We start from the raw sequence: 23,531 nt of genomic DNA on the forward strand, positions 1-23,531 counted from the left end.
GGAAACAGCTGAATGGTAGGCAATTATTGTATGTAATTATTGTAGGCAGCCAGCTGGCGTAATTACAGGCACTCTCAGGCGTGAAATAACTATACCGTTGCTAATAGCTACTCGCCAGCTAGTCCCGGTGGTGGGTTAGCTAGCTAGCTTCGTGCTACGCTGGGCTACGCTGGGCACAGCCGAATACAATACTAACCTACAATAATTACATACAACAACCCACAATAACTACCTACAATACCTAACTACAATCTAAATACATAGTTTAAGCCTTACTCGACAAAGCCCAAGCTATGTGTAAAGCCAAGCTTACCCGACGCCAAGCTTACCCGACGACCTTACCCGACGACCTCCTTAACCACCCTAACCCCCCCACACCACCACTTTGGGACCTGTGGTGCCACCTCTGAAATCACCACACAATGCTACAAATGAAGAAATATAACCTATGAATATGGTCTATCTCAAAATATCGAGTTAGTATCTAGAAATATTTACTTGCATATCCCCATATTTCGAATAAATATCTCGAAAATTTGACTTGCGTACCTTGAAATGTCTAGTTAATATCGACATAAAAATATATAAATAATTGTGGCGGGAATGGGCTTCCATAATAACTGTTGTGTCTGGCGCTTTTGTAACAACCTGAGGTTACAAAACGTTGGTAGTTGAAAACATTCAGACCTTCTGTTATGGAGAAGAGTCATGACCCATCCCCCCCGAGTAACCTCTTGAAATTCCTTAAGTCCAGTGTTGGAGTGCGTTCGTTAGAGATGGCGATGGAGAATTTCAAGCAGTTCCTGTTCGCTCTGTCCGCAGCTGTGTCGGTTGGTTTTGTGTCGATAATTTTTGTTTTGAGATGGGTATTCTACTTCAGGGAAGGTTTAGCATGGGATGGAGGACTGGCCGAATTCAATTGGCACCCTGTTTTAATCGTTACTGGGTTCATTTTTATGCAGGGAATTGGTGAGAAGTTTGTGTTTTTCTCTCTTCTGTACATACATCATTCAGTAAAAGCTGAAGCGATGGAGGTCTGTCAATACATAAAGTTAAATTATTTCAACAAGCAGTGAAGTTCGTGAATTAATCTGCCATGCAACGCTGTAACGTCAGGGGTACTGTTATTGAACGAAAGATACATTATGAAACGTGTCAATGTTTCGTAGAAATAGCCTGTTATTGGTTTCATTTTCAATAGTTTTTTTGTAGACAAATGTTAAGTGCTCTATGGTAATTTGTTACCCTGATGCAATTCTGAGTAAAGTTACTGACTGAGTAGCCAAAAACAATAGGACCCTTTGATCGTTTACAAAAGTACATTCCAGACTAATTTGCATTACCTCCTTCAGTGTAGCCTAATTAACTTGAATGACACAGCAACTTTAATTGGTATGCACTAACATTAGTTAAAAAATGATTATATTACAATTACCCACACACTTGACAAACAAAATTAAACTACATAATGAGATTATGGCTTTATTTTATGTTTAGAAGTATACCTCATAGTGATTCTGTCAAAACAGGATGTTGCAACATCTGGTATTTATAGCAGGAATTGCTCATCCCTGAGGATGTATTATTTGAGGGTGTATTATTCCCATTCAATTACTTGCATTTTCATGATTAATAAGTTGAATAAGTGATTGTTTCTGTTTCAGCCATTGTCGTGTATAGGTTGCCATGGACCTGGAAGTGCAGCAAGTTAATGATGAAGTTTATTCATGCTGGCTTAAACATACTGGCCTTCATTTTCGCTGTCATATCTCTGGTAGCAGTATTTGACTTCCACAATGAACAAAACATCCCCAACATGTATAGCCTGCACAGCTGGGTGGGGCTAGCAGCTGTGATACTATATTCACTACAGGTAAGCACACCTAAAATATATAATGTAGCCAGTGCTTGACTTGGACTGAAATAGGTTCTGGTACTCATTTTGGGTGCCGGTATTGTTTATATTTAAGTGCAGGAGCTCCACAATACTTTTGCACTAATATTTTCGAAGAGGAACAGGAGCTCAAGCAGTAGTGAGCTCCTTCCCAAGTAAAGCACTGCATGTAGCCTACTATATGATGCTATAGAAATGTCCCTAATGATTGCTTCATAATATCTATTACATTGTTATAAAGCTTTGTCATAAAGCATTATTCTTCATCATTTTTCCTACTACATAACTAAAGTTCTATGCATGGATGCCACAGTAGGACAGGGATACCACATGCTTACAATGCTTGACAGTTTCCTGATGTTCTTTCCTCTTTTACTGAGCAGCTTGTTCTGGGAGTGTGTATATACTTGATACCCATCACCCCGATATACCTGAGAGCAGCATTTATGCCCCTGCACATCTACAGTGGACTGTTCATCTTTGCCAGTGTCATAGCCACAGCACTTATGGGCATCACAGAGAAACTCATTTTTGGCCTGTAAGTATTACAAGGCAGGAAATACAGGAAATATACTAAACTTGGTTACTTAGAGACCCCATTTCGTAAAATTATATTACAGCTATAGGTAACTCTTCTTTTTCTCTCAGGAAAGATCCCAAGTACAAGGACTCTCCCCCAGAGGCCAACTTTGTAAATGTGCTGGGAGTACTGATAGTAGTTTTTGGAGCAATCATTCTCTGGATCGCTACTCGGCCCTCTTGGAAACGCCCAAGTGAGCAGGTCCTGCGCTCCCTGCCAACTTATGGGGGCGGGTCAGCTGGCACCAAAATGGGCACTGCCCTGTCACAACAAACTGACCCGATTGACCCCGAAGGCAATGGAGATGCCAGGAGAAGGAGTGGTAAATTGGAGGACTCAGGACAGGTCAACTGAGTAACATGAAAACCAACTGCTGGTTCTGTCTGTCTGTTGATGCTTTAAAACGTTGCATGGATCTACTGTTCTGGCAGTCCCAAAGCAAATGTAAACCTTTGTATTAACCTTTGTCCCAAATAGCACCTTGAGGAATTGTTCCCAACCATTCCAGAATGTTGACCTTTAAACAGTTTTTTATATTTTGTAATTTTTACAAATAAATTACACAGTTCAATTTGATATCATTGAATGTAATAAATAAAGGATTAAACTAGCCTATTGAAGATTAGACAAATAATAATCAAATACATATTCCTTACATTTTTATAGCTTTTATAACGATTACATACTGTATTCTTCAGTGTTTTTATTTTCATTTAAGGGAGGAATTACAGAACCAACACATCTTTAGGGAAGGGATCATCATTGATGTGAGAGGTGAATCTATTATAATCCAAAATATATAATGTAATATTACATATAGGCCTACCTAAAGGCAATATAGGTAAACCCAAAGTTCATCATTACTTTGTTCAATGCACTATGTACCTGGATTTCATACAGTGAGGAATTCATGATTTATGCATAAAATTAAAGCATATTTTACAAATGATTGAGTAAGTTATAGCATTACCTGCATTTTTTTGTAGACATGTCAATAGCAGCCTATACATTTTTGCTGAATTATGATTACTAGGTCTATGTTTTTTCAAATATATTTTCTGTAGGGTCAATAGAATTTCACATCTTCTTGGATCCAAATCATAGTATTGCATGCAGATAAATTATCAGGACTAGGACATGCATCTCTCTCCAGTATGAAAAAGGTATGCACTCATTAACTGTAAGTCGCTCTGGATAAGAGCGTCTGCTAAATGACTTAAATGTAAATGTAAATGTTATCTCTCCACCAACACTTATCTTTATTGGTAGCCACTGGGATCTTACTACTTTGAGCAGACAGTGCTCCCTACTGGCGCAGTAAACTCATTGCAAGCAAATCGGCAGCGGATGTCAATCTGAATGTCCCTCTTCGGCATTCGTTATTCCGCATCGGTTGTGTTGGTGCCAAGTTTAGGAAAGGATCCTGGATTCAAGCGATTGGAAAGCCGAGGATAAATCAGGTTTGTTACCAAACTACAATTGAAACGTACTTTTTGTTGTTTTGTTTTACATATTGTTGCTAAATAGAAACGTGTGTTGCGATTTAGTCGCCATGCCAGTCCTCCGTTGTCTTTGAGTTGGCTGGCTAGCAGTAGCAGGCCGAGCGAACTCACTTCATTGTGATATAGCTAGCTAGTTAAAAATCTTAACGTTACGAGGTAGCGTAAGCTTAAATAAAACCTACTTAAATAACACCTTATGTTAAAGATTGGTAGTTAGAAATTGTTTGCGAAAGAGTCAGCTACCTAATCAATGCTTTCAACTTGAAGAGCTCAGGATGCCAAGTCAGTCATCATCAATTATTCTAGACAACGTTCGCTAAACTAGCTTCGCGATTTAGCTCGCTAGTTTAAAAATGTTGTCTGTCACTACTCACAGTCAGGCGATTCGATTAAGTCCCGGGTTGCCCCGGTTGTAGGAGTTTGGTTCGGGTGAAAAGTGATTGTTTTCGTTTTGGAACCGGGCTTCCTCCCGGGCTTTTGTTAGCCAGGTGCCCCTGCTCTGTCCGACGGCCAAGTCTGCTAAAAACAAACAAAGGTGACGTAGTTAGGTTAAGCACGTGGAGTAATGAGTTGGATTCTATGTTCTCACATGCAAAAGTGGTTACTTTTGATAAAATTGCTTTAAAGTCCAATTGTATTAGTCACATGCTTCGTAAACAACATTTACATTTTAGTCATTTAGCAGACGCTCTTATCCACAGCGACTTACAGTTAGTGCATACATTTTCATACTGGTCCCCCGTGGGAATCGAACCCACAACCCTGGCGTTGCAAGCGCCATGCTCTACCAACTGAGCTAAACGGGACTACGACAACAGTTGTAGACTGTTATATATCTGCCTTCCCAATGAGAACTAGTTTGACAATTCGAACATATATTTTATGAAAAATAGATGTTGTATATGAACGATGCACCATGCTGCCTTGTTGATAACATGACCCGAGCAGCGCAGAATACTGTTCGATTTGAGAATGGCGCTTCTCCCTCACAGCATTTGTCCGTTTACTTCTCACGGGCCATAGCCCGGTGCACAGCGGCTCAGGTTAATAGAACTCCCTCACTGGCTCATTGGCTGGGTGGGGCCGCAGCTAACTTGCTAACGCGTTAAATTGTGTTAGAAAATAAACAGGCCTGCAAGTCGAGCAAAAAAGCTCAGTTTTTTAAAAGCATGTGTTGAATTTTAAGATAACATTCGCTAGCTGGTCTCTATAACCCGTTTTAGCTAGCTATGTAACAGCAAAGCAAGAAGATGCTGCTCAGTACTCGTCATGGCTTGACCACAGTGTCTGTGGTGGCTAGACTACTTCTCGCCTCTACTCTTGCCAGCATCGTTTATGTTGGAGCTCTAGATTACCTCTTTACTTCTGTTTTTAAAAGTATTATAATTTTTTACCAGTAAGATACTTTTATAAGAGTTAGCTAACTAGAGTCCTTGTATTAGCCTGCAGTTTAAAACGTTTCCTTTTGCAGAAGTCTGCAATTAACACCTATTGAAAAACCATATGTTGTCTGTTTTTGTCAGCAGAATTCAAATGTATGAGTTAAATAAAAACAGTTGCATCAACCACATTGTTATCTCAAGGTTGATCAAATTTAATGTACAATGGTTTTCACACAGCGCAGACCATCTGAAAAGGAAGGCTTACAAATCTATTTCAATATGATAGCTCAGACCTCCATTCATTGTCTTAAATTGTGCAATTAGGACAAATGTCTTGAAGTGGTCCCTGTGTGGAAAGGGTCAGGTGCTGTGGAGGTTATGAGGGTTTATTAATGCTGTATGCAAAATGATAAAGCCTCTCTTGAAATTATCAACTTAATCTATCTAAGAGTGCACTGTGAAGTTGGTTTGAGTTGAGTAGACAAAAGAGCCTTGAATGGGGCTTTGGACCAGAAGAGGATTTTACAGCCCAGATGGTCAGGACCCTGCTAATGGAAGAGCATCCAACCTTTCTCTGTCTGGACAGTAGAGTGTGCTTTTGAAACTTATCATCTGGGCCCTGCTGAAACTTAATTCATGATAAAAATCTAGCAGTGGTCCCCCTAGTTAAATGGTTTGACCTGGCAGATCACAGGTGCAAAGGAGCAGGTGCTTTTCTCGTTGATCGGAAACGTTGAAACTAAGGAGTGATCTTATTACACTTTCAGAGCAGCTCATGAAATGTGATTTATTTTCAAGTACACTAGGCTAAATTGCTTCTGACCATACTATAGACTATATTCCAATGTGTAGCATAACTCGTGGCTATTTGTGAGAGACAAAAAATAACACCTTGTACAAATGATGGGGTTTTCAGATTTACAGACTGCTGTAAAATGCTGTAGGTCACCTATCTTGTTGTTCTGAAACGTGTTTGTGTCCTACAGTGTTGGCATCATGTCAGACAAAAGCGAGCTAAAAGCGGAGCTTGAAAGGAAGAAGCAACGCCTGGCTCAGATCAGGGAGGAGAAAAAAAGGAAGGAAGATGAGCGCAAAAAAAAAGAGGTTAGTACATGCTTATAGGGACTTTAATTACCCCCTGAACTAGACCTACCAAAATGGCAGTGCACATTCTGCTCAAAGTCTCTGAGTATGCGTATTTGACATCAGAGTGGAAAGAGGAACAATAGCTTTGATTCCATGAAAAATGTACAGATTCTACAGCTAGACTAATTGTTTTATTAAACTAGCCTAAGATAGACTATCAGACTCGAATGCTCCATCAAACCCTCTATTCATCATGTTTACAGCCAGGTACTAACTGTGTATCTGCCCTGCTTCTCTCCCAGGCTGACCTGAAGAAAGATGCCACCCCAATGGATGACTCAGACTTGGAGAAAAAGAGACGTGAGACAGATGCCCTTCTGCAGAGCATGGGCATCACATCAGCTGATGTTCCTGTTGGTAAGACACCATGTACCACCAGTATTAGAGGTTTTACAAATCTCTGTACATTAGCTTTTTACAAGAAAGTGTATTGGGCCTCTAGTGTAGTGACTCTTGACATGCATTTTTCTAAACCAAGATTTATGTGAGAGAACATTGTCACCACGCTAACAGAAGGGGGCAGAAGTGGTCCATAGTAGATTAATTAATGTTGCCTTATGGCTGGCTAGGCCTGTCAGTGTGTAAACCAGAAGCTTTGTGATAGAAAAGTAGGGAACTGATGTTATGAATTAATCCGAAAATTTAATTAAATAAATCTAAGGCTTGCCAAGGTTCCTTAGACTCGAAATGTGAATAGCTTAAAAATATGACAGTGACATGATTAAATACTTGTTTTGTATTTTTTAATTTGACAACACACCCTCAATTTTGCCTCAATTTCTCTAACATGTCTCATCCATTTACTTTTGGTATGCTGATGTGTGATTAGTTGTTTGTAATACTATTGATATTTGTCTTACTGTTGAATTTTCACTTGCATTTTCACAGTGAATGGCATGAAATATAACAATTTGTCTTTGTCTTTTCTCTCTTGTGCTGCTCACACCCACTCCTTATTTGCGTTTTTGCATGCGACATTAACATATATATATTTTTACCACTGCTGGTACCCCAACACTACATACTTTTGCGCCATTGTGACCAGGCCAGCTTCTGCGCGTAGTAACAGAGGATACCTGTCTGTTTCACTATCTAGTCCCTCCTCCCATGTCTCCAACCTGCAAATCCGTGGGCACACCAAGCGAGGCAGGGAGCCAAGACTCAGGCGATGGCGCCGTGGGACCCAGGTACAAACCCCCCCGTTTAATGTTTTAATGACAAAATGCTTTAATTTCTCTCTGCAAAGAGCCTTCATCCTCTAAGCACAGTGCAGCGTTGCTGTAATTTAGGTTGTGATGCATGCAAGGGCTTTTAATCGCAGGAATGAATGAGGGACTGTCTCTCCTAATGTCTGTGTCATTTTGAAGGATTTGTGTATCACAGGTTTGAGCAGGTCTCTTCCCTATAAATCCATGTCACAGCTGGAACAGTAATCGCGTATCTAGGTTTTTAGTAAGATATTGCCAATGTTCTTACAATTAAATTGAAACTATCGTTGAATTAGTTTTACTAAATTGACACGTGCTTATGTAACCTTTTGCCTTGTAAACTATGCCCATAAACATGTACAGTTTTGAAAACACAGTACGGGGGTTATTTTCTTCTCAAAGTAACACACAAATGCCCAACAACAACACTTTGCCATGGTTTTGCATACATTTTAAAACCTTGCATGGCGCACTTGTAAAAGTCAACTAGTTTTTGCAGAGCAAGAGATTCCACATTGTTCTAGATTGATGTAGCACAACACAGGGTAAGCTGATGCTTTTAAGAGTGTACATTAACAATATCCCATCTGAAGCATGGTGTTGCATCATGGTATATACAGTACCATTAAAGAGAACGATGACTAGCTTATGCTAAGAGTGTGCATGTTTATTTTGTTTGTGTGCTGTTGCATTATGATGGTCCTAAATGGACAATAAAACAGCAGGGCTGGGGGACTTCTTAACCCCTAATTAGAGCCCCGTCCCTCTGCTGAAAGTCTAGATCACCCAGAGTCCCATCAGGCCCAGGGAGCTCTTCCTCCACCCCAAGGCCCTACGTGTTGACTCGTTTCCCTCAGCAGCATGGCCATTTCCTACACACATGGAGGTCATGTTTTCCCCCGCAGGGCGCTCCTTCACATGGGAGTTCAAGCCGTTCGTGTGACACAGTTCAGGCCTCAACAGCCCCTCAGGCTGCCTCATTACACCCAGTGTCATCACACACTCAGGACCTGTGTCCACGCATTTTAAACAGATACTGTCCTTGTTTTTTCTATTTGAGTTTTTTTCTATAGAAGTGCCTACTAGAGGGTTGTTGTGGTAACCTCGTTTTCCCACCCTCTTACGTAAAATTCACGCAGTGTTTCTGAAATGAATGTAGTGAATTGAACACAAGTTTGCTTTGTTACCTGTGTTTTTCAGTGTGGGCATGTTGAGTGTATATGTTCTAACTTGTATCCTCTCTTGGTTTATGCCTGCTTTCTCTCACTAATGCTGCCTTGTTGCTGTGACACTAACCAGGACTCTCCACTGGGACTCTGACCCGTCCACGCTTCAGCTTCACTCTGACTCTGAGCTGCGGTATTGGACGCTACCTTCTTTTCAACCTCTAGTGTTGTTGCTCTTCTTTACCCTCTCAAAGCCATCATTTTATATCAGAAAGAAAGTGTGTGTCTTGGTGGCATCTTTCTTTGACCTACATACACGTTGTTATCCTTCTTTTCCTTCTCCATTAATCAGTGATTATCAGAAGACAAAATCCCCCAACTGTCTTAAAGGCAACTTCAGCTTTGAGGTGCTAATGAAAAGATGGCAATGTGAAAGTACTGTTGTGTGCTTTGTCTGGGCTGGCCAGGTTCATGTTATTATTTCAGCTCTCCTTGGCCCTTCCATGTGTCTGAAGATGTGCTCTGTTTTTAGGCGTGGACCTCTGAAGCTGGGCATGGCCAAGATCACCCATGTTGACTTCCCTCCAAAAGAGACAGTGTCGTACACCAAGGAGACCCAGACACCTGTTATGACCCAGCTGAAGGAAGGTGAGATGCCTGACTCAACTACTCTAGGCACTTCTAGGAGTTGATATTTTCTGCACAACTAAAGCAGTGTGTGTGTGATGTGGCCGGCTGGCTGGCCTGTGTGATCGTACGAGTGGGAGCAGGAAGTGAACACGGAGTGTAAATGATCTGGCCTTACCGAGCACAGAGATGAAAGCCGGGGGAAATTGCAGGGGCCCCGGGAAACATAAGAAACCAAAGGAAAGATTAAATTCACACACATAGGCCCACTCCTCTCAAAACCCCCATCCTCAAACCAATAGGGCACTGCTACAATGAATGTGGAGGTTGAGAGGGCCAGGGCGAATAAGGAAGAAAGGCAGTAGATTGGCTAGATATGAAGCGCCTTGTGCATGCTTGGTTAATGTATCTGAAGCATGTCAATATGTATGGTATTGTTGCACACCAGCTCATGTGGTTGTCTGTGTATCTTAAAAAAACCATATTTGCCCGTAAAGTCCACATGTGCAATATTGTGATTACGCCCCTGGTTTTTCTGTGCTAAGATGCAGTTCAAACTGTGTCTCTCGGGCTGAAACCCATCTCGGTTGTTTACACTGCTTTATCAGCAGGACATGTCAGAGACTACCCTACTCCTATAAAGAGGGCAATGTAACCTTGCTGTTTTTGATTTATTTACACAGTGAGTGATTTTAAAGAGTTTCCTGATTTCTGCTTGAGGACTTGTGTTCGTAGATGTTTGGGTTGATGAACAAAAGGTTTATTCCCTGCACGGGCTAGTTGTCTTTGTGCTTGAGAAGCAACTACTCTAAGTTCCACCTTCACACTTCAAACTGCATAGAATCAACTTAGTTCCGTATCATATCAATCTCCCGTGGAAACTAACCAGATGACTTGTGGTGATTTGTCATTGAGGATTGTGAATTGCCTGCAGTCTGGCTCTGAACAAGTTGTGTGACTCTGTGGAAAAAAAAAACACAACCAGACCCAACGAAGAGTAGAACTCTCTCTCTAAGGCATTGTACCACTGTGTTAAACAAGGAGGGTTTCTGCCGGCTGTTCAACACTAGACCCCCTCCACTCTCTCTGCCACTCTGTAATCATTTCATCAACACTCTCACTTCCCTATCTTTTCCCTTCACCCAATAGGCACATAACAAAACACACTCAGTGACATTGTGAGTTTTCGCGCCATCACTCCTGGCACTTGGTGAGGCGGCGTCTCCTCGCCTGTTCGCACCCTTCTGTGCATATTCGATGTAGGAGGTGGAGTCGGGCGCGTGCACTGATTGAGCTATTCATCATGTTGTCAAGAGGAGGCGACAGCACGGTACACAAGGTCAGCGGGCGTTGGCATTGGAGGGAGGTGATGCCGTGCCATGCTACACAGAGAGAGGGGGGGAGAGAGAGAGATCCCAAATGGTCCCCATAGATGACCCACCCCTCTCCAAAAAAGGCACAAAAAGCTGATTAGTGGTGTAGGGTCTCCCATCCTCTAGACCACAGGTTTTCAAGCCTCTCCTCGGGGACCCCCAGCCGTTCCATGTATTTGAACTAGTCCACAGCTATCACACCTGATTTAACTTGTCAACTAATCATCAAGCACTTGAATAGGTGAATCAGGTGAAATAGTTCAGGGCTACAACTAAATTGTGCAATGTCTAGGGGTCCCAGGGCAGAGGTTTGAAAGCCACTGCTCTAGACTGCCTCTAATATAGGCTACTAGGAGTCCTGTGTAGACACAAATGTAGTGACCTGGTGGGAAAAATCTATTAGATTGAAAACTTTCCCCATAAATCTTAGGCCCAACAATATTTATAAAAGTCATACTCATTGTTTTTTTGGGATGATTGTAATTCCCATTCCAGGTCATGCAAGGCGTTCAGGCTACAGCAGTAGACTTTATGCAACGTCAATAAGTGCTGCTTAGCAAGAGGTTATAATTATGGAACAAATATATAGGGTAATTCATTGAGTGGTCTGCCTGGAACTCCTGTTTTAAAAATGCTTCAGGCAATACAAGAGAGAGCATTTGAGTACATTTGAAATATGATTAATTTCAATTGTTTTAATCACTTGGAATTCAAGGGAAGGCCATAACTTTTAATCACTGAAGGAACTCAACAGCCTCTTGTTTGAAGTGGCACTCTTAGAACATTGTCACCTTTCATACGCTTGGCACTTGATGATTAGTACCCCTTAACTGACTGTATTGTTGAGGCTACCATTTTTAACTACAGTTTCAGCATGCTCATATCAATTCTAGTAGAGTTTATTCAAAGATCTGAATGTGAAAAAATTACCAGAAAGAAAGATTTATAGGGTCGATTTTTTTGTTGTTGTTGCTGATCACATCTTCACAGAAAGGTATTTTTTGTGTCTCAATCGTCTGTTTGTTGAGAGAGAAAGAGAGCCTATATAGAGGGATAGAGAGACAGAGGTAACCAGTGCTCCAAGTGTGTAAACTCAACAAAAGCCTCTCATTTCACAGCTGACTGAACCCTGATTAACCTGCTCATCAGAATAGCAGTAGGGTGACTGCTGAAATCTCCTGTGTTGTGTTGTCCCTTTAGTAAATCCGTATCTGACACTTAAAGAAAATGTGATGCAGGCCTATGCTATGCACGTAAACATATTTTGGCACTTGACCTGCTTCTGATAGTAGCAAAATACATTTGGGGCATTGAGATGTCAAATTATCTTGCCATTCATTTTAGCTGGCAAATGCAATAAATAGGATAACAGAATTAAAAGGAATCTTCTCATATGTGATTTGTGAACAGTTGTTATGAGTAATGCTGTTTACTTTAGACTTGAAAGGGAAGGGCATTTTCATTTACAGATTGAAAACTAGCAGTGAATTGAATGACGCCAAGGCGTGTTCTGTGTTTAGCACTAAGTGGGCTCTCTCTCTACTGACAGACCGTGTGCTGTCTCCGCATCTCATCTAGAAAGACCAGCAGAAGGAAGCTGAGGTTTGTGGAACAGCCTTTAGTAAACTGACATGTGGAAGTCAGATTTGTGTTGTCCATCCTTTGGCTGTGGACGAGAGGAACACACCTGCAGTGGGGAGTAAAGGTCATTAGTTTTGTACTTGAACAACACAGTGGGCCCACGTGGCGTTTGCATTAATATAGTGTCTATTGACAAAGACCTGTGATTACACCTCCCTCCCTCGGCACCACTCCCCCCAAAAAGCTTTTATTTCTTAAGTGGTACAAAAGCCATAATTGGGCCTGCTTTGAGGGGAGGTGTCAGTGTGCAGGACATGGTTGATCCGTGTTGAATTCTGTTAAATGTTTCCCCCCACCCCTGATTCTGTCCTCCACCCCCACCCACCTACCCCCCGTTACCCCAGCGGGGTCACCAGGATCACTAGATTTTCTCCAAATGGCTATTTTGGCTGGCAGGTGCATTATACCCTTTATTTTCAGATTGTCTTTCCGCTCCTAATGCCTGGCAGGTTGATTGCTCTGCCTGCCTCGCCGTGGAAACGGCTGACAAGCGCGGCCGGGCCCAGCTGAAAGACAGTGATTACTGTTTTCCTTTAAGCTTGATTGAGGCCCTTGAAAGGAAAGATTTTAACCTTCTCCATTTGGTCTCAGGGTACGGCCATCCATTGAAATGGCTCATCATCAACCCAGTTCTGTAAACTCATCAGAGCACCCAATGCCCTCCCACCTAATAGGAAGGGAGGAAAGAGAATCACTTCATATGGGCAAAGTGACTGATGACATTATCATAGATCTCAGTGGAAAGGAAACGGTTCTGTGCAACGCTGCTGCCATTATAGATGAACTATGCATATGTAGAGCTCTAAAGGGTATGGAAGTAACAAACTGTACATTTTCTCAACCGCATGAATGTGTTTGTTTAGGCTATCTATTTATACATTGAAGAGGCGTGTATGGAGAGGGGACGGTGAGGTGTTGGTTTGAGATAGCAGAGTTGTCTAGTGTGTTTGAGCCAGCATGTGGTTTGCCAGCTGGTCCGTCCTACAAGCTGGATTTTGTTGTACGTTCTCTGAGGTTGAATAGCAGTCTGTGGACCCCCTGGCGGGACGGTAATTGCACAGGCTTGCCGTTCAGAGAAAGACTTGTCTAGGGGCGGCCAGGCGGAAAACCTCTGTGCCATCCTCATGCCACCTTTGAGTAGAACAAGACAATCCAAGCAGCGCCATCTGGTTAGCACCGTCCTGTCAGCTGGTCGGACCAATGGGAGTGGGCCTGGGCAGCTGCTCCCCGCCCGCTGCCCCCGGACCATGGCCCCTGGCCTGGTTGGAAGGGGGGAACTTGTTACTGGGACATGGAGGAGATGGCTACACTGAGAAGTGCAAGCCCCCTGTTGAATAGCTGGGTCTCATTAACAGGGGAAGGGGGGGGGGACCTTAGGACCAGACCCCTGCTGCGTCACCCCCCGTCCACACAAATGACAACTTTAGAGGCGCAGGTCTTTTCAGAGAGGTGACATTGTGTTGGCAAACCAAACAAATGGGAGATAGACACAGAAGGATTCCATTCCCATACCATTGCTAGCCTGCTTACCATTCAGTGTGTTTATTGAGGAGAAAAACAACGTTGCAGAGATAGACTAGTAGTAGTAGTCATTAGGAATGAACCAAACATTGACACAGAATTGCAGGATCAATTGTCACTTTAAACCATTGTATATGAAATAATCCAGGATTTATAACATTTCTCATTTGTCACTATCAAATTTGGCATCACTAATTTTGTCTAAACCATGATATTTAAAGCATTGCCAGGTTTGTTATATAGTGTTCAACTGAAATCATGCACCTTTTACCCAACAGAGGAAGAAGAGGAGGAGGAGGAAGTTGCTCCACCACAACTAGTGCTTGAGACCCAAACAGAGAAACCTGTCCAGAAAGAGGAGGAGGAAGGTAGGAGTTGTGGTGCTAAAAGAAAAACAATTGGACTTCTTTGATGTCATCTTCATTGAATAATCCTACTAACCATTTTTGTGGGATTTTGACTTCCACATTTTGTATGATGTCCCTTTGTTTCGACTTAAATTCGAATGAGACCACCCAAACCTGTTAGATGATTCCGTATCCTTTGTCCATAACTTTTACTGTCTGTCTGTAGCACCTCCACAAGAGCTGACCGAGGAAGAGAAGCTGCAGATCCTCCACTCTGAGGAGTTTATAACCTTCTTTGACCACAGTACCCGCATTGTGGAGCGGGCTCTGTCCGAACATGTGGACGTCTTCTTCGACTACAGTGGTCGCGAGATGGAGGAGAAGGAAGGGTAAGGAAAGCTTTCCAATAGAGACAAGAGGCACATTTCTTTGATATCTTTGAATAGAAAAGGCAAAATCATGTCGCTGTTTAGTAATAGGAAGGAGTGTGTTATTGTTATGACTTGACTGTGACTATGCTGTTTTCTAGTGAGATCCAGGCGGGGGCCAAGCTGTTTCTGAACAGGCAGTTTATGGACGAGCGCTGGTCCAAGCACCGTGTGGTCACCTGTCTGGACTGGTCCCCTCAGGTAAAACATGCTCCGGGGTGAAGTTTCTCCTAGGTGCAGATCTAGGATCAGCTTCCCCTTTCCAATCCTAACCTTAATCATTGAAAGAACTGACCCAAGATCAGCGTCTATGGGGAACTTCACCCTATACCGGTAAAACACAGTACCGTCCGTCAGCGTTGGCTCATGATGCTACTTTTTCACTGACTCAGTCACTGAGTGAAAATGCAAGCAATAGTTCTTTATGGTTTCACTGGCCCCTGCGTCTTTGTGAATCATGTTAATCTGTCTTTGTGTGTTCGAATTCCATCACATATTGCGTTTGTTATTGTAAGAATTAAGTATGTTAATGCATTGTTGAGTCTTTAACTCCCGCACCGCTGCCCTAATTCTGTATGATATACATGGGACTTATTTTACATATTAGACATTTAACCATGTTCCTCCGGGAGCTGGGACTGTGTCATGCACAAATTGTCACTTAGTACAAGCCCGTAATGATTTGTTTGCCCTTACGTCGCTCTTCATGTGATTCATAGTTCTACAATGGCTTCTGTCAGTGATTGAACACCAACTCATTGTTCACCACTACGTTGCTCGCTCAGAGCAAAATCCATTCCCTTGTGTTAAATTGTGTATTCACCAACTGTAAACTTCAGTTGTTCCAATATGAGAAGCAGCAGAGGTTAATGGTTTGTTTACATCTGGTAAGTGGCTGAGAGCAGGATTTTAAAGCCATTCTTTCCTCAGCCATTTCTCCTTGTGTTTTAAATGTGCACTGGAGGGTTGGGTTTCAAAGGTCTCCAACGACCTGGAGTGGCCAACTTTACTACTGTGGTTCACTCGGCTGTCTCAGAAGTCTAGTCCCTAGTCCTTTAACATTATGCAAAGCTGTAGCATCCAAACGTTATTTACCAGACTGCGCTGTTGGGGAAAAGTTTCCCGGCCATAAATCTTGTTGAAGGAGGGGCGGTTACGCATTCTGCTAGGCATTCACCGGCACCGCGGAGGGCAGGGGAGGCTTGTTCACGTGGAGCCAAGCCTGGAGGCCATGACTACTTCCTCTTGACATTCATTTGGGCTGATTTGTCTGTCACCAGTATCCTGAGCTGCTGGTTGCCTCATACAACAACAATGAGGAAGCCCCCCACGAGCCGGACGGGGTGGCCCTGGTCTGGAACATGAAGTACAAGAAGAACACGCCAGAGTACGTCTTCCACTGCCAGGTACTAAAGCCATGCAGGGCCCCTCTCTTTCTTTGCCCCCCCCCATCCTCTCCCCTCTGCCTCATGGGTGGCTCTCTCCCTGACGAGTGTGGCACACCGCCAACCATCCCTCCCACCTCTCTCTCTCTCTCTCTCTCCCTCCCTCCCTTGATCCCCCCTCCCCATCCACATTGTGATTTCACTGGGCTGGCATTCACCTCCACCACATCTATCCACAAACACATGTTAGTGAGGCGCCGGAGAAGAGCAGTGTTGCAATAGCTGACTGGGGTCCAAGAGGCTGCAGCAGTCGTATTAAGTGTGGTGTGCTGTGCAGGGCTGGAGTGGTTATCATGTGTATCTAAACAAGAGCCCTGTGTTCAGCAGAGAGTGAGCGAGAGGGCAGCTCCTCCGCTGGCTTGCCTTAATATACTGCATGCCCTGAGGTTCGCACACCAAGGCAGGTTGAGTAGAACCACATGTTGCTGCCGCCAGAGCGGATGTAGTCTCAGGCACATTGCTCCGACAAAATAAAACTGAGCAGAAGTGTGAAGTCATTTTTCTTCATGCCTCCAAGTGGGCGGGAAATGCAATTTTTCCTCACCAAGTGTCACCTTTTGTTAAAAATGTACTTGGATGAATTAATGATTAAATATGACTACATGTTTAGGATTTACAGGGGATTTGTTTCAGGCTATGGTGAAGGTAGGGCTTGGACCAGGAAGCCAGAGAACACGGAAGGAGATTTTACACATAAGAAACTAGCATGAATAATGTAGACGTATTCCATACATGATATGTCCTGTCGTGAGCAGCCTCCAGCAGAAGGCTCTGCCGTGAGTGGGGAAGTGTGAGTCATGGAAAACAGGGGATTGTTAAAGTTGAAATGAAAAGAAGCAGCCTGCTATACAGCAAGCTGGCATACAGCTGCAGGAGCCTGAATGGTTCAAGTCTGTATATTATTTTTAGCAGGTCTGAAATGGGGACCGCACACAGCAGTTTTTGATTGGAGGTGACATAGACGTACATTACCAGAGAGCTGTCGCCGTTCCACAGTGTACTACTTCATCTCAGCAGACGCTAACATGGCGCTCTCTCTTTTTTTTACCCTCCCTCTCTCTCTCTGCCAGTCTGCTGTGATGTCGGCCGCCTTTGCCAAGTTCCACCCTAACCTGGTGGTGGGGGGCACCTACTCAGGGCAGATCGTTCTGTGGGACAACCGGAGCAACAAGAGGACCCCCGTACAGAGGACCCCCCTGTCAGCAGCAGCACACACGGTATAGCAACAATGGGATGGAATGCCAATCAACCATCACCAAAATATATTTTGATCTCAACCGTTACATTTGACACATACAATGGCAAGTAGAGCAGAGTGCAGGAACATGGTTACATTGGTGTGTTGTAAACAGCCTCATTGTGGGGCCTTGTTCCCCGTTCTCTCTGTGCAGCACCCAGTGTACTGTGTGAACGTGGTGGGCACCCAGAACGCCCACAACCTCATCAGCATCTCTACCGACGGCAAGATGTGTTCCTGGAGCCTGGACATGCTGTCTCAGCCGCAGGTAGGTACCGCCCATCAGTCACCTCACCACACTGACACGGGACCGCTCAGCCTGTTCTCCGCACACTACACGTCGGCCCAGTCATAGGGCATGTCAAACACCGGGACCTCACTAGACCCATTTTGTTTCAGCCGCGCCGTTTGTTTTTACGCACTAACGTTAATTTTGCGCTCAATTCATTTTTCAAAGGCAAGGAAATGAACTCTGCTAGCGATGTCATTCCGACGACGCTGCCAAACCCACCGAACGTCAAATGTTAATCATTTATAAAGTGCTAGCTGAATTTAGATTATGCATTAATAACCTGTCAAGTGAAATGTATAGGCTGTGGTTAGGGTAGTGTGTGTGTGTGTGTTAACATGCAGGCCGGGCAGAGAGAGAGCTGGTTGTTCTGTTCCCACTACTCTACAGGACAGCCTGGAGCTGGTGTTCAAGCAGTCCAAGGCCGTAGCTGTCACCTCCATGTCTTTCCCCCTCGGAGATGTCAACAACTTTGCGGTGGGGAGCGAAGATGGATCCGTCTACATGGCGTGTCGTCATGGAAGGTACACCAACAACCAATCCCCCACCCACCCAGTCCCCCCTGTCCCCATCCCCGTCCTCTCTGGCTGGGCAGACACCTCCAGGAAACTGAGGAGGCTTGTTAGGCCCCGGTTTAAAACATAAATATATCCCCCTCACTTCCCCAAGCAATATGAATCGAACACTTGATCTCCTGCTGTTTGAGGTTTTCACTCCTACCCCAGTCATCCTGTTTTGCTTTAGCTTCTGTCAGTTATGTTTGTAAAGGTCGCCCAACATAAACAGGGCACACATGGAGGGGAAACAAATCATTTTTTCCCTCTTCTTTTGGAGGTGTTCTCCCTCAGAGTAAGGGAGTTTGTTTAAAACTCGGTGTCTCAAAGAGACTTAGAATCTGAAGTTTGTTACACAATGCTCTCGTTTGAGCAAACAGTCAGTGTGTCCGCTTGTGAGGCGACAGAGCAACATTGCTTGCCTTGGAGTGCTGCCTGCGACGGAGAGCCATGTCTCTACGGCTACGGTGTTCATGTTAATGTCCTGCATTATGCCCAGAGACCGCCGAGAGGGGATAGTTGCTAGGTTCTGCGTTGCAGGTTCACCTCTGTAATTGAGGGACTGATTTTCCACCTAATTTACAATGGTATGATACTCTCATCCCAGTTAATAACGCATAAGCATCACTCATGCTGGGTATTTACCTCTCTGCGTAATTATCAGGGCCACAGCCTAGTAACAGCTCTGCAACATGTGGCTCTGGAGCTGAAAGCTGCCTCTCTTTCACCACTGCGCTGGGAATCTACAGTCATGGCATGTTAAAAAGGGAATTCTCTAAATGTTATTCCCAAAGTAAATTGAGACAAAAAGGGAGGTCTTAACCAAACCTTGTGTACTATAAAATTCAGAAGTATACTGAACAAAAATATAAACGCAACATGCAACAATTTCTTTACAGTTCATATAAGGAAATCAGTCAATTAAAATAAATAAATTAGGCCTTAATCTATGGATTTCACATGACTGGGCATAGGCCCACCCACTTGGGAGCCAGGCCCAGCCAATCAGAATGAGTTTTTTGCCACAAAAGGGCTTTATTACAAACAGAAATACTCCTCCACAACCCATATTATATTTTGTTGGTAATGATATCTCATTATACACTGAGTGTCCAAAACATTAAGAACACCTTCCTAATATTGAGTTGCACCCCCCCTTTTGCCCTCAGAACAGCCTCAATTCTTTGGGGCATGGACTCTACAAGGTGTTCGTTCCACAGGGATGCTAGCCCATATTGACTCCAATGCTTCCCACAGTTGTGTCAAGTTGGCTGAATGTTCTTTGGGTGGTGGACCATTCTTGATAGACGCGGGAAACTGTTGAGTGTGAAAAACCCAGCAGCGTTGCAGTTCTTGGCACAAAGCGGGGTGCCTGGCACGTACTACCATACCCTGTTCAAAGGCACTTAAATATTTTGTCTTGCCCATTCACCCTCTGAATGGCACACATACACAATCCATGTCTCAAGGCTTAAAAACCCGTCTTTAACCTTGAACCGCTTCAACTACGCTGGTTGAATTGGATATAACACATTACATCAATAAGGGTCAGTCTGTCATGCAAAGAGCAGGTGTTCATAATGTTTTGTACACTAAGTATATATGTTAAACCCCTAAGGTTGCAACACTCACTACCGAGTTCCAAACTGCACCTGGAAGCAACATCAGCACAAAAACTGTTCGTCGGGAGCTTCATAAAATGGGTTTCCAAGGCCGAGCAGCCGCACACAAGCAATGCCAAGAGTCGGCTGGAGTGGTGTAAAGCTCGCCGCCATTGGACTCTGGAGCAGTGGAAATGCGTTCTCTGGAATGATGACTCCCGCTTCACCATCTGGCAGTCCGACGGACAAATCTGGGTTTGGCGGATGCCAGGAGAACTCTACCTGCCCCAATGCAAAATGCCAGCTGTTCCATGTAGTGAATCTGTTATTCTTGGTGTTTGTATGGGCTAATATCACTAAGGTCAACATTTTTGTTGATACTTCAAGGGGTCCTAAAATTCCAAATCAAATATCAAATATCCATATAACTTGGTAGAACTCCCCCGGCTTAGACAGGGCTTAGACTGTTTAGTGCCAAATATAAGGGGTTACATTCATATAAAAAAAATACAATGTTTCCTGATCTTTCTTATATCTCTCAGATATAGGACAGACACTTCAGAACAAACTTCCTTTAGGTTTTTTTGGGGGGGGCTATCTGTTCCAAGTAGAGCGTCTGCTAAATGACTAAAATGTAAATGTAATGAATCTGTTATTCAATGCGTTTGTATGGGCCCTCCCCTCCCCCCTCCCCACCCCCGGCTTGGACAGGGCTTAGACTCTTTTTGGTTAATGTATTCATCAAGGGGTTCCATAAGAAATGTATGTAACATGGTGTTTGCTAATTATTGCGTTCTTATCTGCTGTGTGTTGTATGTTTGGGCCACAGTAAAGCAGGGATCAGTGAGATGTTTGAGGGCCACCACGGGCCTATCACAGGGATAGACTGTCACACAGCGACAGGGCCCATCGACTTCTCCCACCTGTTTGTCACCTCCTCCTTCGACTGGACCGTCAAGCTGTGGAGCACTAAGGTACTGTATCGTCTCTCAATTAGAAAGCCTGCTGTTACTATTGTGCGTCCCAAATGGCATCGTATTCCCTACATAGTGCACTACCTTTGACTAGAGCCCTATAAGTAGTGCACTATATAGGGAATAGGGTGCCATTTAGGAAGCAACCTATATCTGTGGTTGAATTTGGACTCAATTAACCCCACAAAGCTGCATCTGTTTTTGTTGTTGTTGCATTGATCCAGATATTTGCATTTGGCATGGTCAGTTCCGAGTGGGTCAATGTTTTCAAGCGCCGCCTGTTTCTCTCTTTCAGAACAACAAGCCACTGTACTCGTTCGAGGACAACTCGGATTATGTCTATGATGTCATGTGGTCTCCCACTCACCCGGCTCTGTTTGCGTGTGTGGATGGAGTGGGCCATCTTGACCTGTGGAACCTCAACAACGACACTGAGGTACCCAGCACATGCCCCCTTTACCACAAGTTTTGCACCAATGCAGCATCTATAGGGGCGGTTTCCCCGACACAGATTCAGCCTAGTCCTGGACTAAAAGCAGATTCTCCAGGCTTAATCTGTGTCTGGGAAACCGGCCCATAGTGTAACAGAAATCCAGTCAGTCATCAGTATTGGTGTTGTAGGTGTTGACAGATGAGGTGTTGACAGATGAGGTGTTTCTTTTGCAGGTTCCCACAGCCAGTACCACAGTGGAGGGGAACCCAGCCCTGAACCGTGTGCGATGGGCCCACTCCGGCAAAGAGATAGCCGTGGGAGACTCTGATGGCCAGATTCTGGTCTATGATGTTGGAGAGGTGAGTGGGTTAAGAGCCTTTACTGTGCCAATAAAATGCATGGAATTCTTCATATATGTTTTGGAAGGGGGTTTTACATTCAGACATTTGAGCAAGAATTGAGATCTAGGCTAAATCTCAAATGTTCCTTTGAGAGGTTCAATGGGGTTATTCCCTATTTTCCTCCTATACCTCAAGTGGAGGTGAAGGGGCTCTGGTAATACTTTATGCTTCATGTCTCGGGACAACAATTAAGCCATTGTCTTGTCAGAGGCCAGCTATCTGGATGGAGACGGCTCCTGAGGGTCTGTCTGAGTGTCTGTGTCAGTCATGTCACTGAGTAGTGAGCTGCAGATACAGAGAGCAGCTCTCCCCCACCCTGATCTCTGCCACTGACAGGTCAAGTCTCTGTGACAATTAGAAGATTGCCTGTGATCCCCTGCCCCCTGAAAGTGTCCCAGTTTCAACAATATGAGTTAGTATTTTCACCCATATCAATGCTTTGTCTTCCTCTCCCCCCAGCAAATCGCCGTTCCACGCAACGATGAGTGGACCCGTTTCGTCCGAACCCTGGCGGAGATCAACGAGAACCGGGACGACGCTGAGGAGCTGGCCGCTCAGCGCCTCTCTGCCTGATCGCCATGGAAACGCCAGTCTAGGGACCAGGGAAAGGCATCATAATGTTTTGATTGGAGGAAAAGACGCGATTGCGACAGTGTTCAGGCGTGTGGACATCTTCTTTGGAAACATTATAGTCAGATTTAATACACATAGCTACTTAACTTGGATACTTCTGCCTTCTCCTTCAGCTGGTTTAAGCACACCAGTCTCTGATGGGATAACTAACAGGGCTATCAACCTCAGACACTACAATAAACAAAGCCATCTTCTTACTCTGCAATACAAATCAGTTGAACTCTTTTCAAGTACTCAAAAACCAGAACGCCTTAAAGGTACCATGTCAACTCCATGGAGAGCTCATGTGTCTGAATCCATATGGTAGTGTTGTGGGATTAGCTTCAGGTTCAGTTTCACAGGCCACTCAACTTGTTTGTGGTTACACCACCCTGAGCATGTTTGCTGTCATCATGACAGATGTTTGCTGTTCACCATCTGTGCTTCGATGCCCGTGTCCACTTCAACTGTAGTAGATCCATCACATCATTACTACACACAGGAATGTAGTGGTCTCATCATACTTTTAGCCAGTGTTTTTCTATGTTCCTTTAACCTAGATGCACCAAATATCCACTTGTTTTGTAATATATGGAAAAATGTAGCGTTTCTTCTTCAACTTGTCAATGTCTTTGTACATGAATGTTGCTCTTAAACTAAATTTGACACTTATGATATCAGAACCAGAATCTTTAGAAATTTGTGATTGAGGGAGGACTACCTGAGGATATTATGCTGTATTGGAAAAATTGCTTTATGTGCACTATGAATTCCGTATCCATACTTTGTCGTGTCTAAGCAAAAGCGGTCCTTTGTGTGACCTAGATATTACAGAGAATGTCTCCCATATATCGTGTCATGAATCTCAGAATGTACTTTTTTCACAATTTAAAATTAAACCATTTTGATTTATTTCATCAAAATACAATAAATACATTTAAATGATTTCCCAAGACCCTGGTCATGATTTCAAAATAAATACTTTAGAAAACATCTGTACATCCTTTCAAGTCTCTGAAATGTGATTGACGAGATGACATCCTCCTCACCAGTCTCGTTTTGAGAAATGCAGTAGTTACACCCCTCCTTTTCAATGAAAAATGCCTCTCAGAGAAATACAATATGTACAGTAACATTGTGCAAGCTATAGGCGGGTAGTTTAATGGTTAA

At 43.7% G+C, this 23,531-nt stretch overlaps 2 protein-coding genes across 5 annotated transcripts; both read left to right on the plus strand.

The window, feature by feature from the left end:
- Positions 1–684: 684 nt before the first annotated feature.
- On the plus strand, positions 685–3,423 carry LOC121536257 (plasma membrane ascorbate-dependent reductase CYBRD1). Its single transcript, XM_041843522.2, has 4 exons — positions 685–969; positions 1,665–1,873; positions 2,278–2,432; positions 2,543–3,423. Exons 1-4 carry the CDS (start codon positions 696–698, stop codon positions 2,826–2,828), a joined length of 924 nt encoding a protein of 307 aa, XP_041699456.1. The 5' UTR covers positions 685–695; the 3' UTR covers positions 2,829–3,423.
- Positions 3,424–3,851: 428 nt separating this feature from the next.
- LOC121536791 (dynein, cytoplasmic 1, intermediate chain 2a) lies at positions 3,852–23,307 on the plus strand. 4 transcript variants are annotated; one of them, XM_045206575.1, is made up of 17 exons: positions 3,852–3,934; positions 6,345–6,462; positions 6,747–6,861; positions 7,550–7,691; positions 9,012–9,071; positions 9,411–9,526; positions 14,319–14,408; positions 14,614–14,776; positions 14,917–15,016; positions 16,096–16,221; positions 17,331–17,477; positions 17,652–17,765; positions 18,177–18,310; positions 20,771–20,915; positions 21,211–21,351; positions 21,582–21,707; positions 22,209–23,307. In XM_045206575.1, exons 2-17 carry the CDS (start codon positions 6,355–6,357, stop codon positions 22,320–22,322), a joined length of 1,941 nt encoding a protein of 646 aa, XP_045062510.1. In that variant the 5' UTR covers positions 3,852–3,934; positions 6,345–6,354; the 3' UTR covers positions 22,323–23,307. The 4 variants fall into 4 exon arrangements, with proteins under 4 accessions (XP_045062510.1, XP_041700276.1, XP_045062511.1 ...); XM_041844342.2 differs by having other exon boundaries at positions 7,601–7,691; XM_045206576.1 differs by lacking the exon at positions 9,012–9,071.
- The last annotated feature ends 224 nt before the right edge of the window (positions 23,308–23,531 follow it).

The sequence above is a fragment of the Coregonus clupeaformis genome, chromosome 23 (assembly GCF_020615455.1).
Source record: "Coregonus clupeaformis isolate EN_2021a chromosome 23, ASM2061545v1, whole genome shotgun sequence".
Taxonomy (NCBI): Eukaryota; Metazoa; Chordata; class Actinopteri; order Salmoniformes; family Salmonidae; genus Coregonus; species Coregonus clupeaformis.

Bases quoted from the DNA above. Each gene is read 5' to 3' on its own strand.
- LOC121536257 (XM_041843522.2), top strand. From the start codon at position 696: ATGGAGAAGAGTCATGACCCATCCCCCCCGAGTAACCTCTTGAAATTC. The intron at 970-1,664 runs GTGAGAAGTTTG...TTTCTGTTTCAG, and splicing joins CATTTTTATGCAGGGAATTG to CCATTGTCGTGTATAGGTTG. The intron at 2,433-2,542 runs GTAAGTATTACA...TTTTTCTCTCAG, and splicing joins GAGAAACTCATTTTTGGCCT to GAAAGATCCCAAGTACAAGG.
- LOC121536791 (XM_045206575.1), top strand. From the start codon at position 6,355: ATGTCAGACAAAAGCGAGCTAAAAGCGGAGCTTGAAAGGAAGAAGCAA. The intron at 16,222-17,330 runs GTACTAAAGCCA...TCTCTCTGCCAG, and splicing joins AGTACGTCTTCCACTGCCAG to TCTGCTGTGATGTCGGCCGC. The intron at 21,708-22,208 runs GTGAGTGGGTTA...CTCTCCCCCCAG, and splicing joins TGGTCTATGATGTTGGAGAG to CAAATCGCCGTTCCACGCAA.